Source organism: Amyelois transitella, chromosome 14, assembly GCF_032362555.1.
Source record: "Amyelois transitella isolate CPQ chromosome 14, ilAmyTran1.1, whole genome shotgun sequence".
Classification (NCBI taxonomy): domain Eukaryota; kingdom Metazoa; phylum Arthropoda; class Insecta; order Lepidoptera; family Pyralidae; genus Amyelois; species Amyelois transitella.
In genome coordinates this window covers 5265015-5290581 of record NC_083517.1, presented here as the reverse complement: position 1 = coordinate 5290581, position 25567 = coordinate 5265015, and the positions used below count along the sequence as shown (strand labels likewise).

Below are 25567 nucleotides of genomic sequence, written 5' to 3'. Positions count from 1 at the left end.
AATTAAAAATCATTCTTTTTGAAAGGCTATTGCTACAAAAAAATTCATTTTCCCCTATTTATATGCAATATATTATATTATTTTAAAAATGATTAATTATTAATTTAATTATAAATTTCATCGTATTTGAATAGATATGCAAAAATATGAAATTGAAAACAGTAAGTACTTTTCAAATATTAGATATTTTACTCTGACGCGCATGCGCATTGTGCTATCGCGCTCATACTCGAGGCTGAGTAATTCTTGTGTTTAAGGGGTGTTTGGTCATTACAAACTGTCTGACTGATTTAATACAACTTTGTAATAGTTATCTGAATAACATATATAAAAGTCAGACATTTAAAAATAAATTAAGTTAATTTTTTTTTGATAGAGCTTTAAAGCGTCTGACAAAAGTTCTGGCGCATGGAAAGCGTCTGACTTCTCTGATATGACTTCAGAGTAATAGTCTATAAAATATAGATAAAAATCAGTCATAAAAATTTAAGTTAAGTAACTGTGATTTTTAGTTACCTTTCTCGCCTGGTACCTGCGCAGGTGTCACTGGGCAAGTCTCACAAACATGCAGGTATTAAAAGTACATGAAAGACTACTGAGAATCGAAAGATCCATTCTTTAGAAAATAAGTTGTGTCTTACGGCTCTGGGATCTTGGACTATGTGTAAGGAAGGTCCAAGATCCGCGGTTACCTGTAGAGGGGCAACCAGGGCCTGAGCGCACTTTCGCTGTCAGTCCTCGACTCACTGACACACGCACCATACGGTTCATGACATAAAAAAATCAGCTGATTGTTACGAAATTATCTCGAACATTCAATATTGTTTTGAAGGAAATTCGTTATGATATAATATTATTGGACGTTGTGAAAAAATGATAACTGGTAATAAGTGCTTATTGTTAATTGGAATAACTGCATTGCAAATAACCGGTAAGTCTGTTCTTAAAAATTCACAAAGTTTGCATCGAGGTAATAAGTTACAAGTTGCACTGAGGTAATTAATCTAGTTTGCGTTATTGACGAAATGTTACATTTTAATAAATAGTTGCCTATAAAACAGGTTAAAATCTGTCTCTCATTAAAATTATGTATGTACTTAAAACTGTTGCTATTGCTTGGACATAGGAATTTCTTAAATACCCTTCCTTATGAAGTTGATTATATTTAATAAGAATAACTAACTGAAATTTAACTTATTAATTCACGTTCCCTTGAGCCCATTGTTGTTCTTGCCTTCGCCTAAGCCTTTTAACCCTAGGTGGGTAAATATCTATTATACGCTGTGAAAAGTGGAAGAAAGTCTATAAAAATTTTATATTTTTTATAGATTTTATTCGGTTAAATGTTTATAAATGACAGGTAACAACATAACTTGTAGATATACTAATATAATTGGTATACAAAACATTAAGAGTCCATTCAGGGTTTTTTTTGTATTGTTATTGTCAGTAACTGATATGGCGAACGAAGTTGCGAGCAATAGCAAGTCAATAATTTAAAAAAAAACTTTAGTAACTTTCTGACAAACCTTCTGGGCTTAGGGAGGAAAAAATTGGCATATATGTATGATCCTTTGCTGGAATTATTGCCTATAGGTACCCTATAGTTTTGATCCACCTACTTTATAAATGATTCACAGAAGGATGTGAACTAGATAATAACTGTTACGTGATTAACTCATTTACTTAAATTTATGCGATTTTGATTATTTCCTGAATTGTTATCTAATACTGCTGCGGCCTCTACCCCTCACTGTATTATAACAAACAATTATACATCTTTATTTAGCCGTGGCGTGTTGTTACCGGCTCTTGATCAATCTATTTCCAGTGTATGTCGTATGAAGGAATATTTAAACCTAATGTAACAACCAAAATCACCAAAGTAAATTGCCAGGGGTCGGTTGTAAAAACTAAAGCCAAACAAAAAGTGAGCAAGATGGAGGGTGCAACTGGTACAAAAGAAGAAGAAAGAGATTTCTGCTGCTAGAAAAGCTGTTTGTTTTATATAAGAATATTCATTATTTTATAAGTACATCGTAAATTGGTGCCGTGTGGTTTCCGGTGAATATTTTGCCTCTCAATAATAGCCTTATCCCGATTTAAATTAAGATTAGAAATTTAAAAATTCGAAAAAGAAAGATTTACTTAGTATATGATAGTACCTAAATAACGTCAATATTAATTATTTATATTTGTATGTAGAAATTGTTCTGTTATGTGATATTATGTTAACACAACAAAACATCAAATATTATATAAATTCTGACGCATAAATACATAAAATAAAACCACAGGAAGTATTACACAGATTGTCAAACGCAAATTATTGAAATTCATTAACATTAAAAAAGGTCGCATGCGAAATTTTCAGGGTCATAGGTAAATAACAGTTTATTTTATTTAATAAAATTATTTTAATTTAACATAAAGCTATGGATAGGTTTTATGAAAAAAGAATGTTGTTATGTTCATCAATTTCATCTACAAGAAAATTTAAACACCAATAAATAGTACCTACAGCAGATACAAATTAATATTTATGGTAATCCTTTGGTATGAAATGTTTTTATTAATTTTTGCCACATTTTATCTTCTCATCATAAGGTCGTAGTTAGTGTGATTTTTCTCCACATGTTCTTTGTTGAAAACTTTTTAACTTTTACAACGAAAAAATACATGAGTTTTATTTCATTCGTTTTCTGAAACACAACACATTTTTTTTGTTAGAAGCGTGAGAAAAACTAAAAATTTTGCCATTAAATACTTAAATAAGCTTTAAATAAATAAGAGGCACTATATATTTTAATATAAGGCATATGTCACGGCATCATCCGCTACAGTTTATAACGTAATGGTTTTGTATAATTACATAATAGAGTTGAAAGTTTACTTTCCTCATTCGAATGTAACTGGTTCGCAGATGACGCATCCATGAGACAGTTTAAATTGATAACTTTTATGTATAAAATTTTATACATAAAAGTATGTTGAAGGTCCCTTTTTATACAACTCTCTTCTCACTATACATACGTACAATTACTTCTATATCCCTTGCGGGGTAGACAAAGCTAACAGTCTTGAAAAGACTGATAGGCCACGTTTAGCTGTTTGGCATAATGATAGAGTTGAGATTCAAATAGTGACAAGTTGTTAGCTCATCGCCTAAAAGAAGAATTCAAATTTTATAATCCTATCCCTTAGTCGCATTTCACGACATCAATTCAACACACAATTCGGCACACTGTATCACTTGGTATTTTTTTTTACTTGAAACCTAATCCGTTGTTAATGTATTCTTACTCTTTATACGCGGACGGAGCCGCGGGCGTACTCTAGTTCAGTATAAGAAAAAACATCTTCGTTTCAAATATCTCGTAGGCCGTTTTACCAAAGCTACATATATAAACAACGATATGTGGAACGAGCAAAATGACGTGGATGCATTAACTCATTGCGCGCACGCTACTTCCGATCAGGGTTGGCAGATTTGAGCGATTAGGTAAGCTGTGTATCTGACTTAGACAATGTATATTTACATCCAATCACGTTGATTGCAATGCTCTTATGATGAGGGAAAATATAGTAAGAAATCATTGTTACACATAAAAAATTGGTTGTGAAGTCTGAGGGTTTCCACAGTTATAATTTGACATCAACAAAATTTTTCACATACAAAGCATACACCCAAAAAAGAAATTATACAGCAACTATCTATGTGTAAAATGAATCGGTTAATCAAATCTTAGTCTACTTTAAGTTAGCTTGTTTGTTTGTTATATCTTTATTGCATAGAAATTTACACAGTACCTAACAAGAAAATAGTAAGTACCTACATAGTCATAAAAGAAACAAATCACTTCCAATGGCCGACTTATGAAGGGATGAAGGGATCTCTTCCAGTCAACCGGTAAACAATAAAGGAAATAGATTTGCTTTATTTATTGCTTTTTGATTTTGTCTATTTAACTCATTTCTTTTATATAATCTGTCAAGTCTTTTTAGCATTCCGACTATAATTATAAGAAAGACTTTTTAAAATAGTATATTCACATCTGCACATAGTGACAGCCCTGTGCTACTTTCTTGAGCACGTATCAACAAATCGACCGACTTTTGAATTACGCAACCGTCTCTCATCTCGGTTTCATTCAAACAAACAGGTTTTGCACAAATGCACATACGATATTGTCATGTTCGTAGTGTTCTTTTTTATCGACCATAATCTAAGTCATCGTCATCTTTTCACCTTTCTGAAAACGATCCCGGGGCGCACCTCTGACCAAGATCATGATTTGGGTCAGATTTATATGAAGGTTTTTTTCGAGAAATCTTGCAGCGGTACTTAGCATTTTCATCGTTGTTTACTCAACATTAAAGTGCAATTGATTCTTTATTTGTTAATTATAAAAAAATATTGATATCAATTGAAGTTGAATAATCTGTAGGTATATTACGTAATTTTTACATACTGATTTATCAGGTAATTTTATAATTTATGTTGAAAATATGTTAACATTTCAAGAGTCATGGCTAACAACAACATCAGTTTTCATACCAACGTAGTAAAAAATCTATGTTAATAAGTGTCTAAACTTCGATGATTAGATAGTGTTGCAATACGGTCCTGACCTTCATATTTGTGGCGTAAGGATAGATGTGACAGTGTGGAAATTACGAAAGCCCCATAACGTCGATTATGGCCGTGGATATAAAGTATAAGTATAGGCGTTTAGGTGCAGTGTTGCAGCCTGTTTTCGTAATATTTCGAGAATTTATCGTAATGAACTTTATGAAATTGTTTAAAGTTTTTAGATATGTAATATAGATCTACCAATCTAAAGACTTTGCTTAATTATCTATTCGCTAAGTTACTTTTACCTTACCTTACTTTTCAATATGATATATTTTATCGCATTACTAAATGTCGTTACCTAAATATATTGCTGTTTATATTGCGAAAAGAATACAGACAAACAAGAACAGTAGTGGGTATTCAAAAAATATAAGTCAGGCCTTTACAAGAAGCGACTCCTTTCTGTTCTCCACAACCTTTGCCGGGAAACTATACTGTTACACATCCAGTTGCCTAAATGTACAGTTTTCGTTACGATATTTATTCTCATGATAAATAAAACAATCAAACTATTGTACATGAAATTTAGAAATAGACATTGGTAGGATTTGAACCTATGAGAACGATGTCTACACCAATGAATTGCATAAAGAGAGAAAGTGTGACCTGTCGCATCGTAATGCATCCATCCAGCCATGTTGACCTGTCACAACCTTGAAAAGCAAGAAAAAGACGGTCATGTTATGTTGGTCAATAGTACGCGCATTGTAAGCGCTGTGAGTATAAATTAAAAACTATTCGCTAATTAGGTATATTCATTATTTCACAATATAGACTTATAATCTATATTGCACCAATATATTAACAGCCCAAAACCTTGTTGAATGCTACCGCTCTTTATGTTCTTCAACTTGTTTGTTTCTGTAAGTAACTTCTTAGTTTCTTTATATTTGAAATAAAGACTGTCAAGATTATATTTCGCTATATAAGAATTCTTTGCCACATACTTAAAGAGGTGTACTATAACCGTTGTATTATTGACATAAATAAATAAATAAAGGGTGCTGTGTAATGTAATATAAAGGCTGCTAAATTAAAGATGGTCAGAAAATTCTATACTTATTCTTCTGGATTTAGACCGTTACATTCTTACCTTCCTGGAGAGGATCAGAAATCCGGATTGGGTAAATAAGTTCTTATCATGATTCCACTTTCATTTTCCTATATTTTCAGGTAGGTATCCTTACGATTTTTTCCCTCACATATAAAAGTAATTTTATTCGGGCACCTAACCATTCGACCACAGACGCTCGACTTCCTGCACTTATGTTGTAAGAAAGAAAATACAAATCCCAACTTTTCTACTAACATTATAAACGCGAAAGTTAGTTTTTTCGTTTTGCTTATATCCTTTCGTCTTTAAATTTTGCATATATACAATTATAAGTCTGGACAAGGACATAGAGATCTTTCGTCGCGCGAAAAACATTCCCGTGGGATTTGCATAAAGCCTGTTTTCTTTAGTAGGCAGTAAGAAAAAAGCAAGCCATTTTTTTTTCAAAATTTAGGTATTTTATGATAACGAACAAAATTATAATCATTATAGAAGTATAAGTAGGTAAACCACGCAATAATCAATAGGTCAGCTTGTCGGGGAGGACAATAGGTCTCGTTAGACTTAAGAATGTAGGTACTTAATATGGTCATGGGAAAAAATTATGTGAATTTATGTGTAATCATTGTTAAAATTTTTGCAACTTTTAATTCATTTGTGATAAGTAGATGTTTATTGGGAATTCTGGGACACTTTTGTGTCCCAGAATTCCCAATAAACAAAATTCGATTCATTCTAAACACAAAACATTAGTCGAATGCACTCACCTGACTCCATTATAAAATTGATAAGAATCACCCGCGAGCTCGTGGAAAGATCACACACCGAACACACTTTTTACACATGATTCATTCTAACCATCAAACATTATTTTGTTGTGCTTTCCTGATTCCTGTTTTACCAACAAGATTTTACATGTTAAATTATAAAACGTGTTTATTCGTTAAACCTAAATTCATTTCGCTCAAATTCGTTGAGTACTGCAGACGAGTTTAAGCACATGCTAATAACTAGAAATGAAATTTGTGAAACAAAAAGACTCACTAAAAGTAGATTGTATTTGTCCTGCTTCATCACAAGAACCAAAACGACACGGAAACCTTCTGCCGAACACAATACGTTGTATCGTTTGTGGTCCATCAAATTGTGGAAAAACCAACTTAGTAATAAGTTTATTGTTACATACAGATGGTCCACGATTTTGTAACTTATATGTTTATTCAAAATCTTTATATCAAGCAAAATACTTATTTTTAGAGAAAGTTATGAACATGGTTTCTGGTACAACCTTTCATAAATACAATCACAATTGTGAAATTTTGAGTCCTCACGAAGCGCTACCTGATTCAATTATAATATTTGATGATGTAGCTTGCGAAAATCAGAACAGCATTAGAGATTATTTTGCTATGGGTCGACATAAGAAAATTGATTGTTTTTATATTAATCAAACATATACAAAAATACCTAAACAACTAGTGAGAGACAATTCCAATTTGATTGTATTATTCAAACAAGATGACATTAATTTGAAACATGTTTATGATGAGCATGTAGGGTCTGATATGTCATGGAATCAATTTCGTGAAATGTGTTCAAAAGTTTGGAAAAAGCCTTTTAATTATCTTGTTATTAATAAGGATTGTGATAAAAACAAAGGATGTTATAGGTCAGCATTTGACACTTTTATAGTTCTAGATTAACATACTTAATACAATGTAGTGATAATGAAAGGTCACTTTAAAGTGTGATCTGCGACTGAACACAATATCAAGCAGTAAAATGGAAAAAACATTTAAAAAACAAATAGTTAAGTCAGCAGCAGCTGTTAAAAGAAAAGTGGGGATGATTAACGATACAAAAAACGTAAATAATATGGCACTGGAGAAAATTTTCAAACCTATTGTTGATCCCCTTAATTTGATAGCCAATAAAAATAATGAAAAGTGGGTTGAGAATGAAAATAATTACATTCCCTCTGTTGGGAAAAAATGTAAAAATGAAAGTACATCGTCTTATTCATCCAATGAAGAATCGAATGACACTGTTTCTGAAAGCGACTTTCCTAATAATTACAACAAAACTTTAATTTCCACACCTTCTGAAGATCATAATGTCAGTGAAGGTTCGTTCAAATCTATTGCGTCTTCTCCAGATAATCGTCAAACTTTGTCGTGGTCTACATCATCAGAAGTAATGGATGCTATACCTTTTGGAGTAAGACATGAGCGGGGAAAACTAATGCTTGGCAATATTCGTGTTTTCGATAATGATAACATTCTGAAAATAGGAACTCGAATTTTAAAGAAGACAGATGGTTTAAGAGAGTTACTATTTAAAAGGAAACCTGATCTAGAAAAAGTCAGAGAGGAGGACTTGCAAAATTATAAATTATTACTAATTGATACTAATGCACATCGACGTAATTATGAGTCATCTAAACCTATAAACAGTAACAAAGGTTTTAAATACATTAATGTCATTAAGCCTTTATTTAAATTCTCAAAAAATATGACTTCAAGTGTAGAAAGTCTCCCTCCCTCAAGGAAAAGGTATTCCACTTCTGAAAAAAGTAAAAAAATATACTGATTATGTTTATTGGGATGATCCCAACGAACTGGTAGAACGATTAAAATTGTTGTTAGGATCACGAGCGGCTGGAAATAGTGGTGTAGATAATGAAATTATTGCAGTCATAGAAGAATTACGAGAAGCTGGAATTATAAATATAGAACATAAACAGCTATCGCCACAGAAAATAACCAGTATAATTCGAGATCTCTAATCATCTAGACAGCAATGAATGTAGATAAGTTCGGTCATCACGTCCATAAACGTTTGCGATTATTGGAATTTATCAACACTTTAAACGATACATTGGTGAAAACTGATGCTGGACACTATGATTTGAAAACATCTAAATTAAAAGGTCTTTCATCTCCAAATGAAGCCGATGAAGCAGTGAACAAAGCATACGTCGATAATATACTACAAGAGTTAAGAAAAGAAATAAGAGTGGTTAATGATAATATACAAGTATATTTAAAAAAATTGGAAAAAGCTACATCAGACCGTTTGTCAAAATCGTTTTATACAAAACAAGAAATAGATAATTTGATTGAACTTAAATTGAACCAACACAATGAGCAAAAAAAACATAGTGGATGAAATTCATAAAGCAGCAAGAAGAAATTTTCCTCGTCGATTTACAATTATAAAAGGAATAGACGACTTATGGCAAGCTGATCTTATGGATTTTCAGAAATATTCTTATTTTAACAAAGGATATAAATATGTTTTAGTTGTAATAGATACTTTTACAAAATATGTGTGGACATATCCTATAAAATCAAAAAACAAAAAATGTGTGACAAAAGCAATGTTTGAAATTGTATCTCGTTCAAAACGAAAACCTATAAATTTACAAACTGATTTAGGCAAAGAATTTTATAATGATGCTTTTAATAAATTGTGTAAGAAATATGACATTAATCATTATTCCACTTATTCCACCAAAAAAGCTTCTATTGTGGAAAGAGTTATTCGTACAATAAAATGTAATCTTTACAAAATGTTTAGTTTGTATGGTTGTTATAAATGGTTAGGACCAAATTTAAATTCCGTTGTAGAAAAATATAACAATACTACTCACCGTACTACTAAATTTAAACCAGTCGACGTAAATAAAGTAAACCAGATACATGTTAGATGTAACATATTGCGTGCACAAAAGCGAGTTTTATATCGCAAGCCTAAGTTCCACGTTGGTGATAGTGTTCGGATAAGTAAATTTAAAGGTGATTTTTATAAAGGATACACTCCCAACTGGTCGACAGAAATATTCGTTATTGTCAAGGTAAATGATACGAATCCACCAACATACCTATTAGAAGACAAACATAAACAGAAAATTTTGGGAGCTTTTTATGAATATGAATTACAAAAAACGAAATTTCCAGAACTTTATCTTATTGAAAGAGTTATTAAACGTAAAGGTCATAAACTTTATGTAAAGTGGTTAGGTTTAAGTGAAAAAGAAAATAGTTGGGTGGACAAGAATGCATTACTATTGTAATATAAAGTGAGCGTCATAATAAATATCTTCATTTCAAGAATATCTATGAAGAAGGGAAGAGGTATTTTAAATAACGTCATCAATAATTTACCTTTCGAACTACATATTCCTGGATATCAGTTTTGTGGACCAGGTACTAAACTTCAAAAACGATTATTAAGAGGTGAGCGAGGTATAAATAAATTGGATGAAGCTTGTATGTACCACGATATTGCATACAATAATAAGGATTTAAACATTCGACATAAAGCAGATTTAGACCTTTTGAATATGGCTAAGAAAAGAATAAAATCGAAGAGTGCTGGAAAAGGAGAAAAATTGGCTTCATGGATTGTAAAAAATGCAATGAAAGCAAAACTCAAAGCTGGCGCTGGAGTTCGTTCATTTATGAAAGTAGTGAAAAATATACAATCTAAGCTTAAAAATATTAAATCAAAGGACAAGCGTTCAACTATAAACTTTGCATATGCAACCGCAAAAAGACTATTTTCTAAAAATAACGGATCACGTACACGTTTACCACGATGTATACCCATTCCTAAATGCGGAGGCTTTTTACCGCTCATTCCCATCTTTGCCGGTCTGTCAGCTTTAGGTTCACTTGCTGGTGGCGCGGCAGGTATAGCAAAGGCTGTTAATGATTACAAAGTAGCTCAGAAAAACTTTGAAGAGTCTAAACGACATAACAAGATGATGGAATCTGTTGCTTTAGGAAAGGCCTTGTATATAAAACCATATAAAAAGGGAGCAGGATTATATCTAAGTCCTTCAAAAAACTGAAAAAGCGGCTACCCAGACGAGCACTAACCAATTTAGATATAATGGAACATGCTATTGATATTCCTTACTTTCGCGGAGTGTATATGAGAGATACTCTTCCTCGGAAACCAAAAAAAATTGAGTGTGGTATATTAAATTTAGATAGTTCTGACAATCCTGGAACACATTGGGTAGCCTACGTTAAATATATTAATTACTGTGAATATTTTGATAGTTTTGGTGATTTAAAACCACCATTGGAACTAGTAAATTATTTAAGTCCTTTAACTATAAATTATAATTATTTGCAATATCAATCTTATGGTACTATAAACTGTGGACACCTTTGTTTAAAGTTTTTAAAAGAATTTTGGAAACATCATTTGTATAAATAATATAATAAAAATATATTTGTATCAGTATAATAATGTCTTTCACTGTGTCAATAACAGGCAGAGGAGAATTTTTAACAACTAACTATTCCCCTACATTACAACTGAATGGAGAGTACGAATGTGGGCTTTTGTATTTTTCTACATTTAATTCTATTCCTAACATAGACGCAAAAAATAACAAATTTTACTATGGAAAAGATGAAGTTATTGAAATTCCTGAAGGATCGTATGAGTTTCAAGATATTTGTGATTATCTGAAAAGTAATATAAAGAATGCAGCGTTGAAATTGGGTTGTAATAATAATACGTTAAAAACAAGAATTTTTTGTTCCAAAGATGTACACTTTAATAAAAATAATTCAATCGGAAAAATATTAGGATTTAATAGAGAATCAATCAAAGCTAATATAAGTACTGAATCTCAGCATCCTGTCAGCATTTTAGCAACAACTATCGTACGCATCGAATGTGATGTTATCAGCGGATCATTTGTAAACGGAAAAGCAAGCCATATTATTTATGAATTTGTGCCTAACGTACCCCCTGGTTACAGAATTATTGAAATACCTAAGAATTTAATTTACTTTCCTGTCAATCAGAGCTCAATAAATTCACTCAATATAAGGTTGTTAGACGCAGAAAATAAGCAAATTAACTTACGAGGTGAAGAAGTACAGTTGTATTTGCACTTTAAACCAAAATGTTAAATTTTCATAAAAACACCTTCACTCCTATTAAAAGACTCAGTCCTAAAGGATCACCTCACAAAGAAACATCGCTGCGATTCAAAAAAAAACTAACAAAAAAAAATAAAGACTTTTTAAGGCTACTAGGTTTGTTAATATGAACATTTTAAATATATGCCAACCCGCGTCTTACGACAATAGCATAGAAAGTTTTGAATATCATTCGTATATATATATTATGTATCAAGTTTTAACAAAAATGATGAAATACGGATACCGATTAATCAACAAGACTTGTATGTGTTGCCTGCACTCAGCTGTTTGTATATTGAGGGCAGAGTCGATGTGTATAAACAAAATAACGCTGGCAAAGAAAAAGTGCCGAGTGTGCATTTCGTAAACAACCCTGTACTATTTCTATTTCAAGATATAAGATATGAACTAAATGGGATAGAAATAGATAAGATTAAAAATGCAGGTACAATCCACAACAATTAAATCTTATCTATCATTGAATGAAAATGAATCCAAAAGCGCAAAAGTTTGGGGTTGGTCTCCTTCAGGCATTACCTCTGATGGAGGATTTTCTGTGTATATACCGTTAAATAAAATATTAGGTTTTGCAGAAGATTATGAAAAAATCATAATGAACTGTAAACATGAATTAGTACTATTGAGAAGTAATACAAATCTCAATTCCTTATTACTAAGTTCTGGAGAAATTGTCGAAGATATAATTATAAATAAAATAGTTTGGCGAGTTCCTCATGTTCGAGTGTCGGACCGTGAAAGAATCAATTTACTTAAACATTTAGAAAAAGATCGAGCGATAACCTTAGCGTTTCGTAACTGGGATTTGTATGAGTACCCATTGTTACCCAAAACCAGGAAACATACTTGGTCCATTAAAACTTCATCACAGTTGGAGAAACCAAGATTTGTTATTATTGCTTTACAAACAAACCGTAAAAGTAATGCAACAATGTCGATGGCAGAGTTCGACCATTGTCATATTCGAGACGTAAGAGTATTTCTAAATTCTTCATATTATCCGTATGAAGGTTTAAATATTAGTTTCGCAGACAACAGATATTCATTAATATATGAACAATACGCAAGATTTCATCAGTCTTATCATAGTCGCCGAGCGGAGCCGTTGATGGGATTAAAAGAATTTAGAGACATAGCTCCGTTATTTGTTATAGACTGTTCACGACAGCATGAAATGTTAAAGGGATCAATTGATGTGAGAGTTGAATTCGAATCTGACCAAGACATACCCGATCAAACGGCTGCATATTGTCTGATACTAAACGATTGCATATTTGAATACAAGCCATTGAGCAATATTGTTAAGAAGTTATCATGAATGCTAATACAATAATCATAGATTTACAAGGGTTTAAGGATTTGAAAAATAATTTTATTGTTAAGGAATTTTCGATTGCAACTAAGGAATACACACAAACTTTCTTGGTTAAAGCACCTTATTCTTTTAAAACTCTTTCTGATGAAGAAAAAAAGCGAGTTCGATGGTTAGAAAATAATCGGGGACTACATTGGTATGAAGGGTTTATCGATTATCGAGAATTCCGGCGAGTTATTATAATTCCATATTTAAAAAGTAAAACTGTCTTAGTTAAAGGAAATGAGAAGATTGTATGGATTCAAGAGTTATGCAACGATTGTGAAATTATAGAACTGGGTGAAAAGGGTTGTCCTAAATTACTTAAATTATATGAGGATTATTGTGAGCAGAATAATCAGGTGTTAAATTGTGTTCATCATAAAAAAAGGTGTGCTTTGAAAAATGCACTCTGTTTAAAAAAGTGGTGTCAAGACAATTTTGTGTTTAATTCTTTATTTATATTATAATAAGATTTTTCGAATAATAAAAATATTTTACTGAATAAAATATACTGTGTTTTTTTAATTTATTTAGGTTATGGTTCCTAATTAAACTATAAAATAAAGGCACATATCTTTTAAATTTTACGTTTATTGATACTAGTCAAATAACACAAATCTGTAAAAAATAACACAATGACATGAAAACTGATAAAGGAAATTACATTAATTGACATACATTTATATATAATTTTAAAACCAATTGGTATAACTATAGTTACAAATTTTTTTTGAAATATTACTAATAATTTTTTCAGTCTGGTCCATAATTTCATCACCAACATCTTTTACCACATATTGAGAGCTCAATAAGACCCTATCGTCCTGAAGACAGTCACTTATTAATTGATTACACTCTAAGTCAAGCACTTGAATCTTGATCAGTCTAAGACCTTTGTGGGGAGCACTTTTTATCACAAACGATTGATGGGGAACATGTGATTTGACAATCTTTTTGGAAAAATCTACCTTATTGCAACCCCCCTTTAACTTCATTTTCCGTTTATGAGTACTTAATTTTGATTGTTCGGTGGGACGACTCTGTATCTTGAAAAGTTCTTCGGAGAATCCAAACGAATCTCGAGGATATTGAAATGACTCTGGTATTAATGTTTCACTATCTGGAAAGATAGCGATATCGCGTCCTGTTGTCTGTAACAAAAAATAAAAATACACATAACAATAATTCTAATAAAACGGGTTTGATCCCCGACCAGGCTAACATGGAAAAATAGTGTTCATCTTATTTAAATTAATAATAAAGAAAGAATTTTTTTGGTACCTTCTGTTCACGCGCCTTTGCTTTTGATTTTTCGAAAGCTTGTATTTTAATTAATTCCTCAGTCAATCCATCTGATAGACGTTGAGCATGTTCAAAAGAATCGGGAATAAATGTTTCATTATCTGAATTCGCAGTCACATCATCTACGTATTGCGGCGTCTGTAAAAAAACATAAATTTAGAATAACATTAAATCAATCTTATATCTTTAAGAAACAATTAAATATATAAAGCAACTTACCATTGTTTTAGTTTTTAAATACTTAAATTTATTGGAAGCAACGTCCTGTGGTGTGGACTATGCGCTTGATCGTACAAAAGTGATACATGTCACATACAGTTTGCGCACTGCACTCAAATAAATTTATTGGAAGCAACGTCCTGTGGTGTGGACTATGCGCTTGATCGTACAAAAGTGATACATGTCACATACAGTTTGCGCACTGCACTCAAATAAAAATGCATGCGCGGCGCGATTTTGTCCTTGCTAAAATGTTTTGTGTCATAGTCGTTCAAATTACTATTCACGTTAGAACACGTTCATTCATATTGTAATTAGATACCAAGGTATATCAATAAAATTTATTACAATGAACAAAAAATACATGCACAGAACGCTTCGTCCACACAGCGGTTTGACGAGCTCCGTGGCTCAGCGGTTATCAAGCTGAACTGAGACACGGAGACCTCGGGTTCGATCCCCGACCGGGTCAAGATGTAAAACGATCTTTTTTTTCAGTTTGTCCCGAGTATGGTTTTCTATACGTGAATCAACAAAATATAGTATTGTTGAGTTAGTATTTTGCGACTCAAGTTTACAACTTACTGTAGGGCTCAATCTATGTAATTTATCCCTTGTGAGCATGTTCATAGTATTCTTTCGTTATTAGTTTCTTTATAAAACTTTTTATTTTAAAAATATAAATTAATAAAACAATTTTTTTTTATTATACCCATTTTATTCTTTTTCCTACATATTTACAAACAATACAGACATTTTCTGACTTAGAATATAAACAAAATATGAAATATGTTACAAATATGTATGTTCTTTTAAAACATTTAAATTTAACAAATAAGTATCCATTTTCAAAACCTGTTAAAAATTAAATATACTTGTGTGCCCCCATGCTTTAGTCGAAATCTTATTCTTTGATATGGCTCTCTTATCATCATCAGCTGATAAAGCAATTTTATTTACGGCACATGTAAATAATTCATGTTTAATTGATTTAAATAAAATATTTGTTTTACGAATTACGTTACCTTCATGCAGAGATTTTTCATAATCCGATACATTAAAATCACGCACAATATTTCTCTTAATTCCTTTTGCTTTTTTTATTGTGCTATTGGCGGTTTTAATACAATATAACTTCGATCGAAGTCCAACAAATTCGGTTATAACTTTAGTCCCCATTTCAAGTTTAAATAGACCAGGAACTTTTTTATTTTGAATTGGTAAACTATATTCATTACTTTCACAATTACTAGTATCAAAATAATGTAAAAAGTATTTTTTTAAATCATAATAAAAGTTATTTGTTTGTATATGATATATAAAACTATCTGTATCAGTGTAACACATCTTAACATGACTTTTGTAATGGGGTTGTATAACTGAGTAATGAAAATCATACATATGACTTTTAGAAAGTTCTAAAACAGTAAAACCAATGTAAATGGGTTTGTTCAAAATAATTTCTTCAGGGTTTAATTGAACAGCTACTAAATTATCAGAAAAAACTGTTGCACTGTGGAAATTTGGACGTGCGATAAGTTTTTGAGCACAATTTCTTTTTTTAGTAAGATTTTCATTATCATCCCACTGATTAACCAGGTGCACATTAACTCGCTTCTCATTGTTTTCTAAAGTTTTTCCAAAAACGCTATTGTTCAATAGTTTAAAAAAATCTTGTTCAAAAGCGGATGAACTTTTTTGTCTTAAAGTAGTATTCAAATCAATATATTGTTTTAAATAAGGTCTTTGTCTAAATGTTATTACCCTATGTATCTTTTTCAAAATCAGTCCATGTTTTAAACAAGTTTTTAAATGAATGTAATGAATTACATAATAAAATTTATCATATAAATTCGGAATGAGTTTGTGATTTTTACCACCAGGTGGAATACATTTTTCTGGACAAAATGGTAAATCATTATGTAAATTATGCAAGTGCTTAGGATAAACTAGGTCTACCTCTAGTATAAACCCATAGTCAGCATCATTTTCTACTTGAATTATATCCAATGTATTGATTTCATTTTGATTAAGAAACCTAAAATTGGATAATGGTAAATATTGACACATACTGAACCCATATAAATTGTTGCAGTCGATATAAGTAATATACGATGTAGGCTCTAAGGGTTTGTAATCAGGTAAGAAAGAATTATTTGCTTTAGCATGTCTATGGGAACATAAGCACACACCGCCGCGAATGCCCTGTTGTAACATTCGAATCATAGATAAATCATTGATAAGCTCTAACTGAACGCCTGTTTTAAGCAACATTGCATCAAAAGATAGACTAGGTGCGGTCAAATAAAATGCTGGATCCAACTGATAATGCTGTTTGCAAGTCCGAGAAAATTTTCAAAAATATCTGATAGTAATAGCACATCAGTTTTCAAATAGAGATCCGTATATGAACCTAGGTCAGAAATTTTAAAGGTTGACCAAATTAAATTCGCATGCCTGTAATCCTCATCGGAGATATGTTCGTCATTCAGCGAACTGTAAAATAATTCTTTTGGTGGAAGTTGACTTTCTTGATAACGTTCCCATGAGCTCATGTACTCGTACGGATATACACCTTTACGAGTAAGTAACTGAAATTTCTCATCACAGGGGTAAAATTTTTTAAGGTATTTAAAGTCATCTGGTTTCAAAGTGTCTGATAATTTACTTAAACTTGTAGCTAGAAATTTAAATGAATCAACAAAACGAAGCTGATAAAACTGATCATTTGAAACCGGTACAAATTTGGTGAATGAAACATAGTTTTCTTTAGTTTTGGGTATAATTTTTATGTCACCAGGAACTTCAGCCAAAGCTTTAATGAATAAGTGACAGTCATAACCGGCTAGGTTGTGGAAAAAGATGGGTACAAACGAAGGACGTTTAAATTGCAAATTGCATTGTGGGTGGGCAGGTCCTCTGTAGCGACCGGTAACATGACAATGGTCGCGTACCCGGTCCGAAAATACAAAGTTGTTACAAATATGGCAGCGAGTTGCTTTGATAAACTCCGTTTCATCCTCATCAGTAAATATCATTGGGACTGGTTCGTTAACTATATCATATATTTTCTTTACGTCTTTGATAATAGACTCTACAAACCTTCTAGCACAATCTGGGCCGCGGTATGATACGTAACTATTATAGTCAGTATTGTCACAACAAACAATATGGTATGCAAACGCTATAGGTATGTGTTTGTTCAAAGTCATAGTGTTATTAGAAGAGCAGCTTATGTCAGCGTTAGTTTGGAGCATGGATTCAAAATCAGCATAAATACAAAAGGGCATATTTTGTTTACGCTCATAATTTTTAAATTGTATCAGTGACCCGTTGTCAGGCAAAACGGTCACTACACCTCCACATGGATGAGTGTCAACTTCTTCTAAAGTCCCAAAATTTAGTAAACAAAAATCACAAAAATAAACCTTACCGTGATGTGATGTGATTTGACTTCTAAAAAGTCTAGAACAGTCTTTTATTAAACAATAATGAGAGGAATTTTTATTTTCTAAAAAGAGTAAATGAATAATTTTGAAATTTCTGTTCCTATCCATTTCTGATTTGTATAAAGGGCCTACAATAGATTTGTTATTTTTTAAACCATATATGATAAACTTAATATTTGAGTTATTTTTTTCAAAAATTTTTATGTCATGAAAAGTAACAGGAAATGACATACCGCTTGTATCAAAAAGATCGTAAAAATGTGGATACGACGATGTTCGGTTAGGCCGTTTCTTGGTTGGATATAAAGCTGCTGTCACGCACCATAAAAAGCAATACTGATCCTTATTTATAATATTTAAACATGCTTTTTTAGATTGAATTGATTTAGGTAAACTTATAAAACTGGAACCGGCTAGAGGTTGGTATTTATTAAGATTGACCTCCATATATAAAATGTTTAAAAATGACCACCCACTGTCGCGATGTTCGAATTCCTCAATACTTTTTTTAAATTTCAAAACCGATTCTTCATTGGATGAATAAGACGATGTACTTTCATTTTTACATTTTTTCCCAACAGAGGGAATGTAATTATTTTCATTCTCAACCCACTTTTCATTATTTTTATTGGCTATCAAATTAAGGGGATCAACAATAGGTTTGAAAATTTTCTCCAGTGCCATATTATTTACGTTTTTTGTATCGTTAATCATCCCCACTTTTCTTTTAACAGCTGCTGCTGACTTAACTATTTGTTTTTTAAATGTTTTTTCCATTTTACTGCTTGATATTGTGTTCAGTCGCAGATCACACTTTAAAGTGACCTTTCATTATCACTACATTGTATTAAGTATGTTAATCTAGAACTATAAAAGTGTCAAATGCTGACCTATAACATCCTTTGTTTTTATCACAATCCTTATTAATAACAAGATAATTAAAAGGCTTTTTCCAAACTTTTGAACACATTTCACGAAATTGATTCCATGACATATCAGACCCTACATGCTCATCATAAACATGTTTCAAATTAATGTCATCTTGTTTGAATAATACAATCAAATTGGAATTGTCTCTCACTAGTTGTTTAGGTATTTTTGTATATGTTTGATTAATATAAAAACAATCAATTTTCTTATGTCGACCCATAGCAAAATAATCTCTAATGCTGTTCTGATTTTCGCAAGCTACATCATCAAATATTATAATTGAATCAGGTAGCGCTTCGTGAGGACTCAAAATTTCACAATTGTGATTGTATTTATGAAAGGTTGTACCAGAAACCATGTTCATAACTTTCTCTAAAAATAAGTATTTTGCTTGATATAAAGATTTTGAATAAACATATAAGTTACAAAATCGTGGACCATCTGTATGTAACAATAAACTTATTACTAAGTTGGTTTTTCCACAATTTGATGGACCACAAACGATACAACGTATTGTGTTCGGCAGAAGGTTTCCGTGTCGTTTTGGTTCTTGTGATGAAGCAGGACAAATACAAACTACTTTTAGTGAGTCTTTTTGTTTCACAAATTTCATTTCTAGTTATTAGCATGTGCTTAAACTCGTCTGCAGTACTCAACGAATTTGAGCGAAATGAATTTAGGTTTAACGAATAAACACGTTTTATAATTTAACATGTAAAATCTTGTTGGTAAAACAGGAATCAGGAAAGCACAACAAAATAATGTTTGATGGTTAGAATGAATCATGTGTAAAAAGTGTGTTCGGTGTGTGATCTTTCCACGAGCTCGCGGGTGATTCTTATCAATTTTATAATGGAGTCAGGTGAGTGCATTCGACTAATGTTTTGTGTTTAGAATGAATCGAATTTTGTTTATTGGGAATTCTGGGACACAAAAGTGTCCCAGAATTCCCAATAAACATCTACTGTGATAAATATCATACCTACCTATTAAAGAATTATTTCGACTATTCGACGATTATTATCATCTTATCAGTCATCTTTTCGTTTGATGACTTACATAATCATCACTCGTTCTATAGCAAGCTTATAATATAAGCTTTGACGCAAAATTTATTTTTGTATACTGAGGTTATAAGTTTGCTATTAATCTATAGACTAGCAGAAAGCACAAAGGGATCTCCTGGCGAAGGGTGGAACAAGGAACACGCAAAGAAGAGAATATATTACTTATTTACAAAGATACAACGGCTACAAAATTTTTCTTTCTTTATCTTTATTTATTTTTATTTTTTTATATCTAACTTTATTATGTTTATATTTATTATAAATAGTTAATTGAAATATTTTTATCTTTATAAATTCAAATATAAGTAATCATTAATATTTACTTTCAGTAAGTGAAAGCCAGCGGAAGCCGAATCGAGTCGACCAGGAGAAGAAACCTCAGTCTGTGCGTGACCTCTTCAACACCTCGTCGTGCATTCCACCTCCATACCGATGTCCTCATCCAAGAATGCAATACTATCTTTATACCAGGTAAGTATTATTAATAACATTAACATGTTTATCTATACATACGCTGAGTTGGGGTCACGCAGTCCACACGCCAAAATGTGGCGTGGTGACTGACAAGTGCGGTGGGGGGGATGGCTGGGTACTCTGGGTTGTGTATGACCTTTTCCACGCCTTGTCGTGCGTCTCATCGCCGTACCGATGTCATCATTCAAGAACGCAGTACTGCAGGTTTCCAACGCAGGGAAGTGAAAAGAAAAAGGGCCACTCATGAATACTCGGATGAGGTTCGAATGGGGGATAGATTCTCTACTTCGGGAGACGCATGATGTTACCTAACTTACTACTCTTAGATCATGCTCATGAGTAAACTTGGATTTTTGTTGGAAGAAGGGAACTGGCATAAACGGCAGCAGGATGAGGAAATGATATAAATATCGCGATGGAACGGTGTGTGAGCTTGACCCAGACTATTTTTGACCAAAAGATAAAACGAGACCTATGAAAAAAATATTTGTTCCTCGCTTAGGAAACTTATATAGGTTGCTATCACAAGTATTATAACGAAAGCATTTTTCATAATCTGAAAATTTACCTTCTCATTCCAGAACGACGCAAGAAAAAGGTGAACTCATCAACACTCTTGACAATGACTCTCTCACGAAGTCGAGGTTTAATCCTATTCATCCCACGAAGATTGTCGTGCACGGTTTTGGAGGGGGGAGGAATCTGTCTCCTAGCACTGATATGAGGAAAGCATACTTTACCAAGGGGAATTACAATATCATCATAGTAGATTACGGAACCTTGGTCAAGGAGCCTTGTTTAAGTCAAGTAAGTAACGCGTGCCATTCGGCATTCGGCACAATTTTATCTTGCCATTTCTATGTTCACATATTACTCTCGAGGTCCATCTTTTGTTGATATAGGTAATTTTTTCAGAATATAATAATAACTATAAAAATCATTATGTGAAAAGAAAATTATTATGCACACTGTAAGTACACAGAGTTATGTGCGTAGTGTGCCTCAAAATTTTTTTGTCATTAACGTTTGATTTTAACTGTTCGTGTTTATTTTAAAAAAATACTTCTTATCGATTTATGTTATCCAAACGGAAAATATAAATAATTAATACAAAAATTATCTAGTATATTACTACTTACAAGTTTAAAGGAGAGCAGAGAAAGTTTTATATATACGGTCCAGTGACTCTGATAGTTATGATATCAAATTTAAAATGTGATATCAGATTTGTTGAATCGTGACTTATCACATTATTCTATTGTTGTAAGTTATAAAGCAATTCAAAATAAATTTCCAAAAGAGAAACTTAATTTTTGCCGTAATTTATGAAAAGTCGTTTTTCACAGTTTTTATCGGAATATTTGTATTTTCAAGCGTGATTTATCAGAAAAGTATTTGCTAAGCTATAAATAAAATATTCTTTATTGTAAAACCAAACATTTCTTACAATGGGCGTTTTTTTGCGACAGTTCCGCACGTGTTTAACTACTTAAAACTTTGTTTTCCTGAGTGTTCAAAGAAAAATTTGTCAATGGTTAACTTTAGATAATTAAACTCGATGCAACGGTGTTGCCTTTAAACTTTACGGACAGGTAGACTTTTACATTTTAAACACACTAGTTATGTATGAAAAATACTGATAGTTTATTTTCTGTTTTCCCAGGTAGATTGGGCACCGCGTTTCGCAGGGCTGTGCATAGCTCAGCTGGTGGAATACCTCCAGTACCACCCGGTGAAGCCTTTCCCTCCCGAACAGCTGCACACCATCGGGTACAGCGTCGGAGCTCACATATTGGGGCTCGTAGCCAACCATATCTCTGATGGCAAACTTGGACGAATTACAGGTATGGAAAGTTCTGTTGTATGAATTTTCTTGTCAAGAGCAAACAATTTCAAAAGTACTCCGTTTTTTATGGATCATGGTCGTAAGAGGCGAATAACTAAGGAAAAAATATATGCTCAATAAATTTGCATTTTTTATGCGACTGGCTACCTCTCTTGTTGTTTAGTTTTTTAATAACATAACCATGAAATGTTTACATTTTCTTAAGAGCAAAATTTGCCAATAAAAAGTGATTTTATATTTTAAGTCTATTGTAACAGGTCTTGATCCAACGATCCTGTTCTACATGGGCAACAACCGCTCCCGGGATCTGGACCACACCGATGCCCTGTTTGTGGACATCCTTCACACAGGAGCAGGAATACTAGGTCAATGGGGGCCTAATGGTCACGCCGATTTCTATGTCAACGGCGGTTCGAGCCAGCCAGGGTGCGCTCATGACACGATATTCCGTAAGTTTATTTGTCCATATATATTTTTTGAAGATATCTTTGTTAATTAGACTCTAAGTATTATATTGTTCATATTTTTATAAGTACCAAATTTTTTTACCATAAATTTTAAATCTTACGCATAATAATCGGAAAAAGTGCTAAATTTGGGATTACCCTAAATCGACAACTTTGCCTGAATATAATGTGATGAAGGAAAAGAAATATGCAGATATTGAGACAAGCTGACAAGTGGATTGTATGAATAGACCTTAGAGAAATAGTTCTTTAGGATCCCATGTATTTTTGTAAATTTAGGACTAGTGCATGTATAATCATCAAGCTCTATAGGGCATCGTACTAAATATTACTTAATAGGCTCAGCTTTTTTGCTACATCTTTTATACTAACAAACAAAGCCAAACTTTTAGGTACAATTGCGCCATCTATATCAAACCGTTTAAACTACATGCTACTATAAAAAGCATCTCTTAACTATTAGGTGCGATGTAACAAATATATTTGAGTTCATTCAGTACTAACTAGATGGCAGTTTTGCTACGTTACAAACTTGCAATAACTTATTTATACAATTTAACAAGGTAGATAAAATTACTCCCAAGACTCCAAAGAATTGTTTAGTTGGATATTATTACAATCTGTTAATTTTAAATAATTTCAGAGACGCTATCGTGTGATCATACGAAAGTGACTCCCTACTTCATAGAGTCAATCAACAGCCGTGAAGGCTTCTGGGCAGGGCCCTGTCCTAGCCTTTTCTCCTACCTTATCGGATGGTGCGAGCCCAAGGACTCCGAATATGTTCTGATGGGCGAACATGTAACTCATAAGTAAGTAAATTCTTTTATATTCATAAATAATCACGTACTTACGCGGCACTACTGGCCCTTTTTAAGTTTACTTTACCCTTATGCGGTATCTTCCTAAATAGGGCCAACAGTTTTGAAAGTCTGAAAGGCCACGTTTAGCTGTATGGTTTCATGATGGAATTGAGATTTAAGCAGTGACAGGCTGCAAGCCCATCGCATAAAAGAAGAATCCCAAGAAGAGTTTCAAGTATGCGTATTTCCGTTAATGACTTTTAGAATCTGCACCGGAAGAGAAGCAAAGCTGGAACACACTAAGTGTTTTCTTTGCTAATAGACCAGAAAGAAAGTTAATTCGTTAAGTTTGTTGACATCAAGGCATAAAATATGTCTTTCCTCTTTTTCAATAGCAATGCCTACGGAAATAGAAAACACCATTATTTTAGTTTAACGCCTGTAGAGCTGGGGTAAAAGCTAGTCTAGCAACATATTTTTAATTTTAATACTTCGCTTTTAGAGCACGAGGGGTGTATTACGTTACAACAAATGCGAAGCCACCATACGCCAGAGGATTCCCTGGAAAGACCAGACGACTCAGATCAGTCTCTCCGTACAGCTGATCAAAGGAATGGCAAAACGTTTTATTATAGATCAAGTTAGTTTCAAAATTAGATCAATTCATTTTTTAAAGAACTCGTTAATAGTCGTCTCGTAAAATTTATTTACGAGATGGTGGAAATAACAAATCCTACATGAACTCGATGTCGCTATGAAAAATTCCAGAACATAATTGTAAGGATATTGTCTCGTCTAAGAAATTGCTAAATGAGTTTTATTAAAATGTATTTTAAAGTTTATACTGATGAACTGTTTTTTGACGATGATTAGGTACTTCAGTCATAAATTTAAGAAGAATATAAAAAAATACTCTCTCTCTCTCTTAAAATCTCAGCGGACACCTAGATTATTTGTAGGAGGAACGCCTATTTCGGATAGGTGTTGTAAGTTATGTCATTGACCTCTTACATTACTTTATTTAAAAAATGTACTTACTAATTAATGTTCTCTAAGACCCTTCAGAAATGTAGGTATGAACCATAATATGTAAAATTAACATAGAGCGATTTGTCACTTAAATAACTTTTTATAAGTTTTGATGTTCCATCTCAGGTGTCAATAAAAGGAAAGAATTTATAATACCTACACTGCTACGAAACTTTGTATTTAAATTATTAAAATGTAATTCTATGTCAAAGGTAATTAATTTATTTCTTTAATTTATGCCTTATTAATTTAATATTTATATTAACCGTGGTTTTTGTTAAATATAGTTATATTTTAAATGTTTACTTGTATGTCCAAGAACTGTAATTATTTTAAATTTGGCAATTTTATATTATTATAAGGTGTTATTCCTTGTACACCTTATAAATATTTAACGCTCAATTTTCTTATGTATTTTGTTATTTGAATTGAGATATTTTGTGTTTAGCATTTTCATTTTATTAATTAATTTATATTATAATGTATATTTAGTTGAATTTGCACTATTTGTGTACTCCCAAATATTTGTATATGTTGTTATAAAATAAAAAAAAAACTTACCAAAATAAGTAGATAAATATTTATTATTAAATATTTATTTAGATATTTTTTAAACTAATTTTAATAATTACAGCTTTGCCGGAAGATTAGAAAAATGAATAGATAAATAAATTATATTAGCCAGGATTTGTAACCAAAACTTACTTTATAAGAAAAATGGTGGAAAGTTACTTAAATGCTTTACATTTAATTTAATTTTGTTTGTGATATTAAAATAAATATTTTACAATTTGAATGTTTTATTTATTTTAAAATTTATATTAAACGAATGAATGTGTAATTGAAACAAATTAAAAATTTCGAACATATATTTGGGATAGTAATGTCACCATTTATCATCAAAACTTAATAACATTATTCCGTCATATTACAAAACCAACAAAAATAATTTGAATGGAAACATACGT

General features: G+C 31.9%; 1 protein-coding gene across 1 annotated transcript; it reads left to right on the top strand.

Moving 5' to 3' along the window:
- The first annotated feature begins 750 nt into the window (after window positions 1-750).
- LOC106141161 (pancreatic lipase-related protein 2-like) lies at window positions 751-24735 on the top strand. Its single transcript, XM_060947801.1, has 7 exons — window positions 751-931; window positions 20310-20451; window positions 21036-21261; window positions 22118-22298; window positions 22558-22749; window positions 23411-23579; window positions 24073-24735. The coding sequence occupies exons 1-7, from the start codon at window positions 874-876 to the stop codon at window positions 24173-24175; spliced, it is 1071 nt and encodes a 356-aa protein (XP_060803784.1). The 5' UTR covers window positions 751-873; the 3' UTR covers window positions 24176-24735.
- The last annotated feature ends 832 nt before the right edge of the window (window positions 24736-25567 follow it).

Excerpts from the sequence above, each read along its gene's own strand:
- LOC106141161 (XM_060947801.1), top strand. The coding sequence starts at position 874 with ATGATAACTGGTAATAAGTGCTTATTGTTAATTGGAATAACTGCATTG. Across the intron at positions 20,452-21,035 it reads CAATACTATCTTTATACCAG|AACGACGCAAGAAAAAGGTG; the intron begins GTAAGTATTATT and ends TTCTCATTCCAG. Across the intron at positions 22,299-22,557 it reads CAAACTTGGACGAATTACAG|GTCTTGATCCAACGATCCTG; the intron begins GTATGGAAAGTT and ends CTATTGTAACAG.